A 13,080-nucleotide genomic window follows, 5' to 3' on the forward strand; every position below is an offset into this window, starting at 1 on the left:
CTTCACGTCGCTCCGGTCACATACCGGCCCCATCGCCCTGATTACGGCAGAATTAGAGGATCTATTTTCAGTCCGTCACTTCGACGGTGATTTGGTTAAAATTATAGATCAGTATACCGAAAAGATGAAGGCTGTAATCACACTGGACACATGCGCATCTCCGCAATCTATAATCCGGTTAAATTATATCTACTGTCAAACTGCTAGAGACTCCGGAAATACCGAGAGTTTGTTTTCAAAATAAAAGCATAATTGTAAATGTGTAAAAGGGTTTGTGGGTTTCATAAATATACTGTACTTATTTCTTATACTTAATGCCTCTCAGTTTTTTTTTTATTTAGTTTGACAAGCAAACGTTATATTCTATTTCAAAAACCTTCACATATAATTTTGAGATGATAAAAGGGAAAAAACAAGAAAACAGTTCTGATGCATTGAGAAACCTGCAGTGTTGCTATTTTGATTAACAATGACAAATTTCAAGGGTCTTCCCCTGTTGATAAATTATATTTATTATAATTAGACGCAAACCTGCACCTTATTATTTTGTTAATCAAATGGGGTTCTGGTGTGGGTGAGAAGATAAACCTTGCAGACGAAATTAAAGACTAGTATTTTATCGATATGAATAAAATATAATAGCTAATCATTCTTGACATTGAAAAGAATAGTTTATTCTGAACTATCTATAAAAAGTGAGCAAACCCAGTCTGCCCAGGAAGACCATGAGACAGGTTGAAATCTCCAGAGAAGCTTTTAAAAAGACCATGACTTAAATAAATGTTTTAAATGAATGATCAAGGTTTTAACAATGTAATATATATTAAAAAATAATAACGTATTTTTATTATCAATCTTTTCATTCCCCAGACCATATTTAACTTATTTTCAGTGTTTTCAGCAGTTTATTTAACTTGTACTGTCAAAGAAAAAGGCACAAAACCAAGTTGGAATAAAATCCTGTATAATGTACTCACTCTGTATTATAGCCTACTTATTATACTAGACACAAATCAATGCGTAAAAAAAAAAAAAAAACTACTATAATCCCCCAAATGACCTGGTAGGAGTTGATAAAATCAGAAATACAGAACTATTTGTATGCATCTGTAGCATTAACATTACTATCTGACGCTACATCAAAAAAGCTTTTAATCTGAAAATCCCCGCAGGAAGTGGTAGTGTATTTTGCCGCGGATATGACTGTCTCTATTGTGTTGATAAATCCAGCCTTAAATCCAGGTTTGGCCACGCGCCGTTTTCCTCCGGCAGGATAAAAGCATGAGGAGCCGCGGGAACACACTCTCCGAGGAGCCGCTACACTGCTGCCTTCCTGCCGCGGAAATCAACGCAGGACCCGGCCACAGGGACGGAGAGGGAAGGGCCAGCGGAACACAGCCGCGGCTTCTCGGCATCATGTTGAAGAAGAAAGCAGCTCCGCAGGTGAAGAACGGCGCCGGGACGTCCGAGTCCAAGGCCATCGATCCTCTCAGTAACCTGGGTGAGTGTTTGTGCGTCTGCAGCCTGCATGTATTCAGGATCAGAGACCCGCAGACCCACTGCACCACAACTCAAGGAGTTCCGTTATTTATTGGTTGCCGTTCATCGAAAATGCAGATTTTCCTCTTTTACTGGTCTTAAATTCTAACTGGTAGAATTAGTATATTTCGAGGTGTTTGGAGGAAACCAACAGAAGTCGTTGCTTTGTGTTCTTGGAAACTGTGACAGCATTTCTCCTTATTTTATAAAGGTTCTTAATTTAGACAATATTCATTAATCAGTCGTGATAATAATCATTAAATGTGGTAAAATAGTTTAAATTAGCCCCATCTCATCTACACGAATAAAATCAGTAATAATAATGACATAATCTTGTAACAGCCATATAGGGAATCATTTGCTGCATTGGTGCTTTTATTTTGAAACTTTCAGTTCATTAGGGCTGCATGTCAGCTGTAGTTTCAGGTTCTTACATCTGATGGGAAAATCAGTGCGACTCCACTTGTCAGCTCAAACTTAGTGTGCCTCAAGGCTCAGTCCTCGGCCCAGATTATTATATTTACGTTATATGTCACATATAGAAGCAACAGTTCAGTTTCCATTTTCATGCAGATGACTCGCAGATTTCTCGTGTGACTCAGACAACAACAGCACATCTGGCAGAACATTCAAAACTCTCCTGCAGATGTTAGAAACCGGTTTTGTATAGTTGGAGGAATAAATTTAGACTTCCATGTGAAGACGTTTCTTTTTGCTCCTTCCAAGTATTTCCAGACTGAGATCCTTTCTTCACAGAGCAGGAAACTGTGGTCCAGTTCGTTTACTGTAACTTGCTGTCTTCACCAGTTCAACCTCTACAAACTTCAAACTAAATCATCCCTGTAACATCAGTGTTATCAGCGCTGCATGGTTTTATGTATGCTTTATTCTGGGATGTTTATGTTGACCATAAAGCCACGCCGGGCCTCTGATTATCTCCGACATGCTTGTTGAGATCCTCCAACAGCATGAATGTGAGCCCCACCATGTCAATGATAGTGTACTTTTTGAAGCAGTTATAACCAACACATTATTATGAAAGCCTGAAGCTGTCAGTCCCGGTCAGAACCTTCAGCACTAACCAGTCCTAGTCAGAACCTTCAGCACTAACCAGTCCCAGTCAGAACCTTCAGCACTAACCAGTCCCAGTCAGAACCTTCAGCACTAACCAGTCCTAGTCAGAACCTTCAGCACTAACCAGTCCTAGTCAGAACCTTCAGCACTAACCAGTCCTAGTCAGAACCTTCAGCACTAACCAGTCCTAGTCAGAGCCTTCAGGGCTTAATGGAATTTATCTACACACCCTCACTCATTCAGGAAATCAGTCACCTGAAATAAAAATCCTGCAGACTCATCAGCCTCCGTGTTATGTGACAGAGTTTTATTCCATTCAGAGGATCTTGGTGTTGTTGAGAAAGTGGTACTAAGAGTAGAAGCAGCTCAGTTTAAACTCTGGTGTCCCACATGGACAGAAAAACAAACTCCAGCTGCTACTGTAAATGGTCTCCCCAGGACTAGGAGATATTTAAGGCTTCCAGGTTCACCAAGAACACACAGACACAGACCAACAGACACACAGACACACAGACACACAGACAGACAGACAGACACACAGACAGACAGACAGACACACAGACACACAGACAGACAGACAGACACACAGACACACAGACAGACAGACAGACACACAGACACACAGACAGACAGACAGACACACAGACACACAGACAGACACACAGACCAACAGACAGACACACAGACACACAGACAGACACACAGACAGACACACAGACACACAAACACACAGACAGACACACAGACCAACAGACACACAGACAGACACACAGACACACAGACAGACACACAGACACACAGACAGACACACAGACACACAGACAGACACACAGACAGACAGACACACAGACAGACACACAGACAGACAGACACACAGACACACAGACAGACACACAGACAGACACAGACACACAGACACACAGACACACAGACAGACAGACCAACAGACAGACAGACAGACAGACAGACACACAGACAGACAGACACACAGACAGACACACAGACAGACAGACACACAGACACACAGACCAACAGACACACAGACAGACAGACACACAGACAGACAGACAGACACACAGACAGACACACAGACAGACAGACAGACAGACAGACAGACAGACAGACAGACCAACAGACAGACACACAGACACACAGACAGACAGACAGACAGACAGACAGTGGGACTCTTTAGTACCAGACATGGACTGGAGCTTCCTCTGCTGTCCTCCTCCTTCTCCTCCTCCTCCTCCTCCTCCTCCTTCTCCTCCTCCTCCTCCTTCTCGTCCTCCTCCTTCTCCTCCTCCTCCTCCTCCTCCTTCTCCTCCTCCTCTCTGGAGTTGGTTCTGTGTAATCTGGTCAGTGTGTCAGCAGCTGAGACCTTCTCTGTCCTCTGCAGCTTCACCCTATGTTCAGAAAGAGCTAGTTGTGTCATTCAGGTAATCCAAGGCTAAATAGAGCATAAAAAAACAGCAAATTATTTAATTTGTTAATGCTCAGACAGATGAAACAGAACACAGGTCAACATGGAGAAGCTGAATATTGACTTTAATTGGAATAAAAATAACATATATCATTTCTAGGCTGATAATCAGACACAAAGAGGCACCGTGCAGTTAAAGTATTGATATTAGACAAAGTTACAGACTGTACAAGAAGTATTCAAGGTGATAGAAACCACATTTGGGAACATTTTTATTTGTACTTCAACTTTTATATTGGCTTATGTTCCATCTGCTCCCATGGAGGGGGTGGGGCTTATTTATGGAGCAAATTCCCAGCCAAAACTTAACAAACAACCTAAATGCCCAACGATTCACTGCAAACACGGTTTGCAAATACAAAACTCCATTAAAAAAACGAATGCAGTTTGTTTTGCAAATACGAAACGTAACGAACAAACAAATAGTCATCATTATTCTGTCACACCTGAGACAAATACAGCATGTCTTACATTTATTGAAAAAATATCCTTCAAAGACAAAAAAAATACCTCGTGACTTTTGCCGCAATCGTTCCGCCTCAGTTTGCCGAAGATTTTCTCCTGAGTAACTTGCCCTCCACAACAGCAGGTGACGCTGTGAGTCAATTGAAAATCAACTTGCCCTGCATAAACTTCTACTGGCTCGGTCCAGAGGTGATGTCAGATCAAAGATTATGTTGGTTAATGAGGACTGAGACTAAAAGAGAGGCTGTACTCATTAATCATTAGTTGTTGATAGGTTCAAAAGTAATGATCGCTTTCTTCTTCATGCTGAACCAGCAGCTGCACAGCAACATACATTAACGGCTCATTCATTACTCGTTACTTCATCATTAGTTACCCTCTTTGTTTCTCTCTCTAGTTCTTATTGAAGAACTCATTTTAAATCCCTCAGTAGAAACTGCTGGATTGTTTTTGTTTGATGATGATTTTCTTCAAGTATTTGTCAGATAATCATGAAATGGTGATGAACTGATTAATAACTATTCAGTGATGTGTAACTTACTTCGGCTGCATAAACAGACCATGTGACCTAGCACATGTTGACAGCTGTGAAGTCTCATATGACGTGTCACTTTGCTTCATAGTTTGGCCCGTTGTGCTTTCAGAGTCGGTACCAACATCATCAGCATGACGAGCCCGTAAATGTGGAGGAAAGCTTGTTGATACTCGGACACAGTTTGGACTCTGAGATGCAGAGCAGCGCTCCACAAAGTCACACTGAATACAGACTTCACGCCTCAGGACAAAGTGGGTCACAGCCGGGCTGGGAGGGCTCGTTATTGGAACGTTTATATTTGGTTCATTTCATGTGAAAATGCTGCCAGTTCAAAAATACAATTTGCTCTATGACCTGAAGTTATAATATAATAATAATAATAATAATAATAATAATAATAATAATAATAATATATAATAAACGTATTTTTATAGCACCTTTCATACGTAGTTTAAATATAGAATTGAAAATATAGAAAAGAAATGAGTTATGCTCTTATACAGCAGAAATAACGACTACTGTTTACGCTGCTCATCGTTGGGATGTCGTCAGTTTTCCAGGTGTTTGATCACCAGAGAACTGGACAAAGAGATTATGACGTCACTTCATCCTGATGAAGGCATGAATGTCAGTCATGGCAGAAGTCTGTTTAATAGTTACGTCAAAATGTTTCACTCAAAGCTATAAACACCAACGTCAGCGAGGAACCAGATGAAAAGTTAAAGGCTCACCAGAGTCTTCAGGATTGTTGGACTTGGGCTCCTGCTGGTACAAAGCCAATATGTGTCAGCCCCCCAGTCCTGCCTGTTCTTTAATGAGGCAACAGGAGAAGATGTCAGGCTTCAAGATATGTATTTAACAGCAGCAGAATAACCAGTTTACAGAGCTCTGGGTCCAGACTATGTTTCCCTGACCGCAACAGAGTATGTGTCAGTTCATGAAGTCTGATGTCCTGACTTTTCCTGACCCAGTCTTCTTATAGTCCAGACACCAAAAGGCCATGTGTATTGATGTGTCCTTTGTTGGTTGGTGGAGGTGGTGGTTGTCTTCCTTCACACCCTGGAGTCCTCCAGACAGTCTGTTCCTGTTTATGACTCAAAGAACAACAGTATGTGACCCCAAAGGTTACCGACCCCCCTCCTGTGACCTTTTGGTTTGGCCCAGCAGTATCACTCTCATTCACAAACACAGCCTTTTGTCTACACCTTAGGATTAATAGTTGATAATACGACTTTATATATAAGTAATATGATTTGGCATACATATATGTTGTATTATTGTAAACATAGCCTAGCACAGAATAGCACAGGATGCATCTTCTGGAAACCATGAATCTCTGTACAAAATCTGCACCACACACATTAACACGTATTTCACTGGATATGTAAACATTTCCTGACAAAATCAATAAGATTCACACACACACACACACACACACACACACACACACACACACACACACACACACACACACACACACCCTGTGCATCTAAGTAGCATCTAACAAAATAATTCAACATGCCAACAATAACAGAAACAGCTCCTATACTCAGTTTATAAATATATGGAACCAGTATTTTGTATTTTATTTGACTGTCAGTCGTTACAACTCCTTTCTAGTCTGTCTCCAACTCCAGTCACTGAAACAGCTCCTCCCATCTGGTCCTGGACTTCATCTCTGTCCACCAGACTGCTGTGAACGTATGCAGGTGTTTATAGTCTGCTGGGATCTGTGTCTGTTTAAATCTTCTAATTCACTCTGGATCAGAGCAGGAAGTGAATGAAATCCTCAAAATATGAATGACAAAAATAGGATTATTACCGAAGGTGTTCAGCCTGAACCGGGTCTCTGGACTCAGCTGCCATAGCATTTATACCTGCAAGTATTTACTGAAGTTTTCCCCTAATTATTTACTAAATTCATTTGTATGAGTATTTTATTTGGATCAGAACACATTGTTCCTGCTGAATGCCATCATGTCATTTTCAATGATCCAACTTTTAAAAAGAATTCAACTCTATTCAGTACTTTTTTTTCCGTCTACTGTAACAATGAAAATACAACACAGCGTCTTTAAGTTCATACTTGTTCTTAAAATAGCATTATTATGTTAAATGGTGGTGACTTTACTGACTTTGTTTTTTTCATCTAACTTCCAAAATCTAGCTTTCCTGCAAAAACTCCACATAATATGTAAAGAATAAATAGACATTTTGGGAACAACACTTAATCTGTTATCTTTCAGACAGTTAAAGGAAAAGAAGTGTCTGTGATTAGTTTAACTGAGACACCATGACCATAATCCCAGATTAACATCACTGTTGTGTGTTTGGATGAAAGAGGCCCGATACTTCATGTTCATGTGTGAGCTTTACACACTAACGGCCCATCTTCCAATGTTCAGGTTATTTCCTAATTTTATTTTATTTTATTTGTACTCTATTAATCCCCGAGGGGAAATTTTTTCGCTACAGCAGCATCTAGGGGGGGAGCTGCTGCAACAGGCTGCCACTAGCGCGGCGCCATCTAACCTGAGGTGCATGTTTTTTGGGTGATGGGAGGAAGCCGGAGAACCCGGAGAGAACCCACACAAGCACAGGGAGAACATGCAAACTCTGCACAGAAATGCCCAGGACCGGATTTGAACCCGGAACCTTTTTGCTGTGAGGCGACAATGCTAATCACTGTACCGCCCTCTTTTTTAAAATATTTTATTTTTTATTTATTTTATTTATACTTTATTAATCCCCGAGGGGAAATTTTTTCAATTCAATTACCAGACGATGGTCTTTATTGAGGAAGTTATTGAAGAGTCAGCCAGTTAATTAAGGTCCTAACAGAGCGCTGAGTATTCACCAGAACTGTGACTGACTGTGACGACCTTCATGGCTGCTTGTGTGTGTGTGTGTGTGTGTGTGAGTGTGTGTGTGTGTGTGTGTGTGTGTGTGTGTGTGTGTGTGTGTGAGAAATGTCTGTTCAAGGAGACTCTTTAAAACCAGCTTCATTAGCTGGGATCTTTATCCAGACGAAAAACAAGCAACAAAAACCAAAATGTCTTTTCTGGTGAAGCTTTGACTTTCACACAGAAATCAATGGCAGGAAGTAACAAGCTCAGTTCAAACTTAACCAAACCATCTTCTTATCAAAGTATTTATCCAGAATATTGCAGTTGAACAGGTATTTTGTCTGATTTAAATTCTAACACCAAGTGTCCCGCCTCCTGAAGTGTCTTTTAGGCACTCAGAGTCTCCAGAGGATCCTGACCTCTGACCTCTCTGTGAACACAAGTAAGAGAAAAGATAAAGGCAACAGATAATTATCAGATTATCTGGTAAATTCAACCGAGTTTAGACTCTAACGTGAACTGAACTGTTTTCTTTGACATATTAACAGATTCCTACTGTGAACATGTACATGTTCACTTCGCGTGTCGATCACCACCGTCATGTGACATTTGTCTGGCTCAGTTAAGCCAGATAATGAAAAGACATCCTGGATATGTTGAACCTGATGGTGGTGCAGACCTGTGGAGGCCAAAACATCTTGAGTTCAGCCCTCTAAAGACAGTGGAGATGGTTGTGGACTTCTGAAAGATTTTTAGACCCCAATGCTGATTTCCTGAGTCTGACACCAAATTCAATGTGAAGCTGCTCAAGTTTCGGGTCCAAGCAGAAACTCCAGATGTGTTCGGGCCAGCGGTCACAGGAAGGTGTAACTGAGGTGCTCTTGATTTCCCAGCTGACTTCAGGTCCAGTTGGATAAACACCAGAAATCATCTGCACTATCATGGTTTTTTTGTGTGTATAAATGCAGCAGATTGAAGTTCATGTTTAGCCTTTGAGAGAGTAAATTTCAGATGTGCAGCACAGTAAGCTGCAGCTGCTTCTCATCTGAGAAACACTGTTCTGCTGTGGTGGGGTGGGTGTTGGCTATTTTTAGGTCCACGGCTTTAAAGAGCTCAGTCTGCTGTAATGATGTGTCTCTCTTCCTGCTCACCCTATGAGCTCCTCCCACCAGCTCTGCTCTCCCACAGCACCTTCAACCTGCACCAGAGAGTGTGTTGGTGTGTGTGTGCATCCAGTATGAAGGCACCTTTGTGAGTGTTGTGACCCCCCCCCCCCCCCCCCCCCCCCCCCCCCCCCCCCCCCCATTGAACTACAATGACACTTCTGTTGCAGCTTTCTGCTTACTCAGCTCAGGACTCAGCAGAATCTGTGCAGGAGAACTTAAAGGAAACATCCAGCACTTTTACAGCTTCTGTTCCCTCCAGTCCACATGTGCACACAGACACCTGGCTGCATGATAAGAAAACCACAGGGGCCCTTCCAGGTTATTTTAAGCCTCCGTGAGATAACTTACATTCCACAAATTCTGTTGGTCCTGGTCATTGATTATTCTGCTTTATTCTGAGTGGAGATGAGATCTTTTCTACTACACGTACCTAATGAGCTGGAACTGAAGTGTTGTCTCAGGTTCTGCTTTTTTATTTTCTGTCCAGTTCGGAGACGACTTCTGTCCCCAAACTTATGATTAATCAATCAAACAGACACGTGTTGTCGCATCTCAGCTCGAACAAACAGGAAACACAGTAACCAGAGTTCTTGATAAAGTCTATTTAAACTTTTTATAATAGAGAACAATGAGCACAAGAATAGAAATGATAAAGTCTGTCTCAAAATGTTAAAGCTATTTTAAAGCTATTGGCCACTTGAGGGGAGCACGAAATTCTGTAGACACAACAAAGATGTATCATCACCTCACAAATAATTATTTGTATTTATTAAGTGTGTTTGTGTCCACGCTTCATTCTTCTTTTAGCTCTGGTTTGGTCATCACCAACTCCTGAGAAATCTGGCTAGTTGCTAAATGCTCCACTAGGAGGCAGCGATCGGTGGATCTGATTGGAAACCTGACAATGCTACGTCCCGCCCACCGATAGCTGTAACCTGACTGCACCACAGGCCTGTCAATCAAACAGACACGCCCCCAAAAACAGGTCTTCTTGAATCTTCTTTTCTAATGAATGAGGGATTATTTTCAGATGGACCTCCAGAAAACTAATAAGAAGGAGTGACTTTATCTAACAACACCGAGATAACTGCTGTGACGCTCAGTCAGGTTCATCAGCACGGACCTCCACCTCCATTCAGGGAGCAGATCAGTGCAGTGTTAAAACATTTACAACCAGTCTGTAGGAAGATGTTTGAAATGTAACCTACGCTTGTCTCCTTCATGAAAACAGGCCTCACAGATGTTAAAGGCAGTTGTTGATGTTATTCAACACCTTATTCAAACCATCTTACAGCGTCAGACAGAAAAGCTCTTCTCTGTTTTTAGTGGTCAGTGAAACAGTTCAGGAGTCTGAACGTGTGCATGTACACACTGATGTGCTTCACAGAGAAACTCCCACTAGGCAGACTAAACCTTCCAGAAATAGTGTCCTGATTCCTTCATGCTCCACACACCGACATGTGGAACTTAAAATCTCTCCTCTTCCCTCTCTTCAGTCTTTGTCATCTCCATCCACACCGAGCTGCTGGTTCAGGATCAAGATATCAGAGTTACAGAGCTGCTGTGGTCCAACAGATGTTTAGTGTATAGAACCACTCTCCTCCCCCGTGTTTCACCTCCTCTCTTCTCCCCTCACCTCCTCCTCTTTGTGCTTTCAGGAGTGCAGGAGGATGAAGATGTGAAGAGGATGCTGCAGGGCTCCACCATGGTGAAGGTAATGAAAACTACTCACAGCTGTTAGAAACGATGTGAGTGAGCAGAGATCTGACGGGTTCATTCATGTGGTGTGAAGGTCCGCTCGTCTCGCTGGCAGAAGAAACGAACTCTGAAGCTGCTGGAGGACGGAGTCACTGTCTGGTGTCAGTCACACAAAACATCCAGCCACTGCAAGGAGCGGCAGTCATGTGAGTGTTTCTGCATCCCAATCAAGAACATTGATGACGAGCACCATGAGAAAGATGAAAGTGAGCAGATTTGTATCTTGCATATCTATTTTTTCAGCATTACGGCTGAACTTATTATGACATCAGACACCAAATAGATCCAAGATGAGCTACTTTATGAAGCATATTATGTGTCTTATGTGAAACCCAGACTCCCCCTCAGCCCTGACACACTGATACCAGGCTGATGTTCGTGTCCTCTGCTGTTCACAGCTGAAACAAAGTGAATCCGATAGAAGAAGAATTGACAGTTTGGAAACGATGTACTTCAGTAGACGTCACACAGAAGGTCTTCCTTCACTTGTGTCGTTATTTGTACTGCAGATGTTGAGAGTAAACATTAAGTTGAAGTTTCAACTCTGAGTTCAGATTCATGTTGATGCTGAAGGATCAAGAGGTTTTATTAGATTTAACTGTATGAATATGATTTTATTAAAGCGTCTCAACCCGCCTCAAGGCTGGACAAAAAAAACATCAAACTAAAAGTGAAATAAACCGAAGTGCAAATAAAACAAAAGCAAACCAGCCGAAGGAGAGAGAGCGCATGGCTGACGGCCACCTCCTTATAAAAAGCAGCCAGACCAGGTGAGCTGAATTTCCATGATGGCCCGACTGCCCTCCAGACGCCCTTATGGATGGGTCAAAACATCCAAACTGTAGCTGCGTGTGTTTTGCAAACTATTTGGCATCTGAGCCAAAGAAGATGTAGAATCCAAACCACAGACTGAATATAAAAGAGTTCGTAGCTTCCGGGTCTGAAAAATGGTTCCGATCCAGAAGTGTCTTCAGCTGCAATACCAGCGAGTGCCACTAGAGGTCGGCTCCAAAAAGCCTCCGGCTCCATAGACTCCCATTCAACTTCTCTCATCAAATACAAAGTGAATAAAATGTGTCCATCAGTTATCTCGGTGTTGTTCGCTAAAGTCACTCCTTCTTATTAGTTTTCTGGAGGTCCATCTGAAAATAATCCCTCATTCATTAGAAAAGAAGATTAAAAAAAGACCTGTTTTTGGGTGAAGCACTGTTGTGTTTCATTTCTGTTGCAGCAGATTAGGTAGAATGAAGCTGATGGTTTTCAGAACAGGTTCGACAACCTCAGGTTAAAGGTTACTGTCTGGTTTACAGTTGAGGTCGGGTGAAAGTAAACATGTTGTAGCGATGGTTAAAAGTTCGTTATATTTGAATACAACTGAACTCCCATTGAAGCTGCTTCATTTACATATTTCTTTTCAAATCATCACATGCTGAGTGGAAATAGAAATATTTTTCTTATTTATCACATTTCTGGCAGTCTCCTGTGATTCATTCATATCGCCATGACGACAGAAATATGATCTATAGGTCAGCGCTACCACAGAGAACAAGCAGCAGCATGAACCCACTGACGTACTCAGATTTATTCGAACATGTTTCGATGAGACCTGACCCGGCCCGAATATATCTTGGAGGCAGTCTGACTATAAAGACTTCTACCAGGAAAGCTCTGTACAGTCGTCCATCCAGCGGCCCCACCCAGAGGTTAGAGAGCCATCTCTGTATGATAATTGGTACCCAGACTTTCCTTTTCCAGTCCCGTAAGGCTCGGTGCTGACTGGGTGTGTAAGGTGGATCCACTCCGTCTATTTTGGTTCTGTTTAAGTGCCACTTGCCGCTATGTTCGGAGGACTCTCCCTCTCCTCCGCTATCTCAGGGCCGCACACGGCGCCCTGATTACAGAGCTCTATTACAGAGTCTATTTACTGCACCAGAGTTCAAACAGAGATTATAGGACATTATATGTTGGAGGGAGTCGACCCGCGAGTCTGTGGTTTGGTTCTGTATGGAAACCATATGGACAGAACCACTGGGTTCATCTACCAAGTACAGTAACAACAGTACGAGGCCTCTAATCACCACAGAACCATATCTGACTGTGATGTGGCACTGTGTGTGTGTGTGTGTGTGTGTGTGTGTGTGTGTGTGTGTGTGTGTGTGTGTGTGAGAGAGTGTGTGTGTGTGTGTGTGTGTGTGTATATGTGTAAATTCTCATTTG

The 13,080-nt window shown here is 42.1% G+C and overlaps 1 protein-coding gene across 1 annotated transcript in view; it reads left to right on the forward strand.

The window, feature by feature from the left end:
• Window positions 1-1,211: 1,211 nt before the first annotated feature.
• Window positions 1,212-13,080, forward strand: part of plcd3b (phospholipase C, delta 3b) — a 32,295-nt gene continuing 20,426 nt past the window's right edge. Inside the window, exons 1-3 of the mRNA XM_069168530.1 lie at window positions 1,212-1,501; window positions 10,764-10,819; window positions 10,898-11,009. Of these exons, the coding sequence (XP_069024631.1) occupies window positions 1,282-1,501; window positions 10,764-10,819; window positions 10,898-11,009 (388 nt within the window). The 5' untranslated portion in view covers window positions 1,212-1,281. The remainder of the gene's footprint in view (window positions 1,502-10,763; window positions 10,820-10,897; window positions 11,010-13,080) is intronic.

This window comes from Embiotoca jacksoni, unplaced genomic scaffold (genome assembly GCF_022577435.1).
Source record: "Embiotoca jacksoni isolate LCO1_2020_lvr unplaced genomic scaffold, fEmbJac1.0.p SCAF_40, whole genome shotgun sequence".
Lineage (NCBI taxonomy): Eukaryota > Metazoa > Chordata > Actinopteri > Embiotocidae > Embiotoca > Embiotoca jacksoni.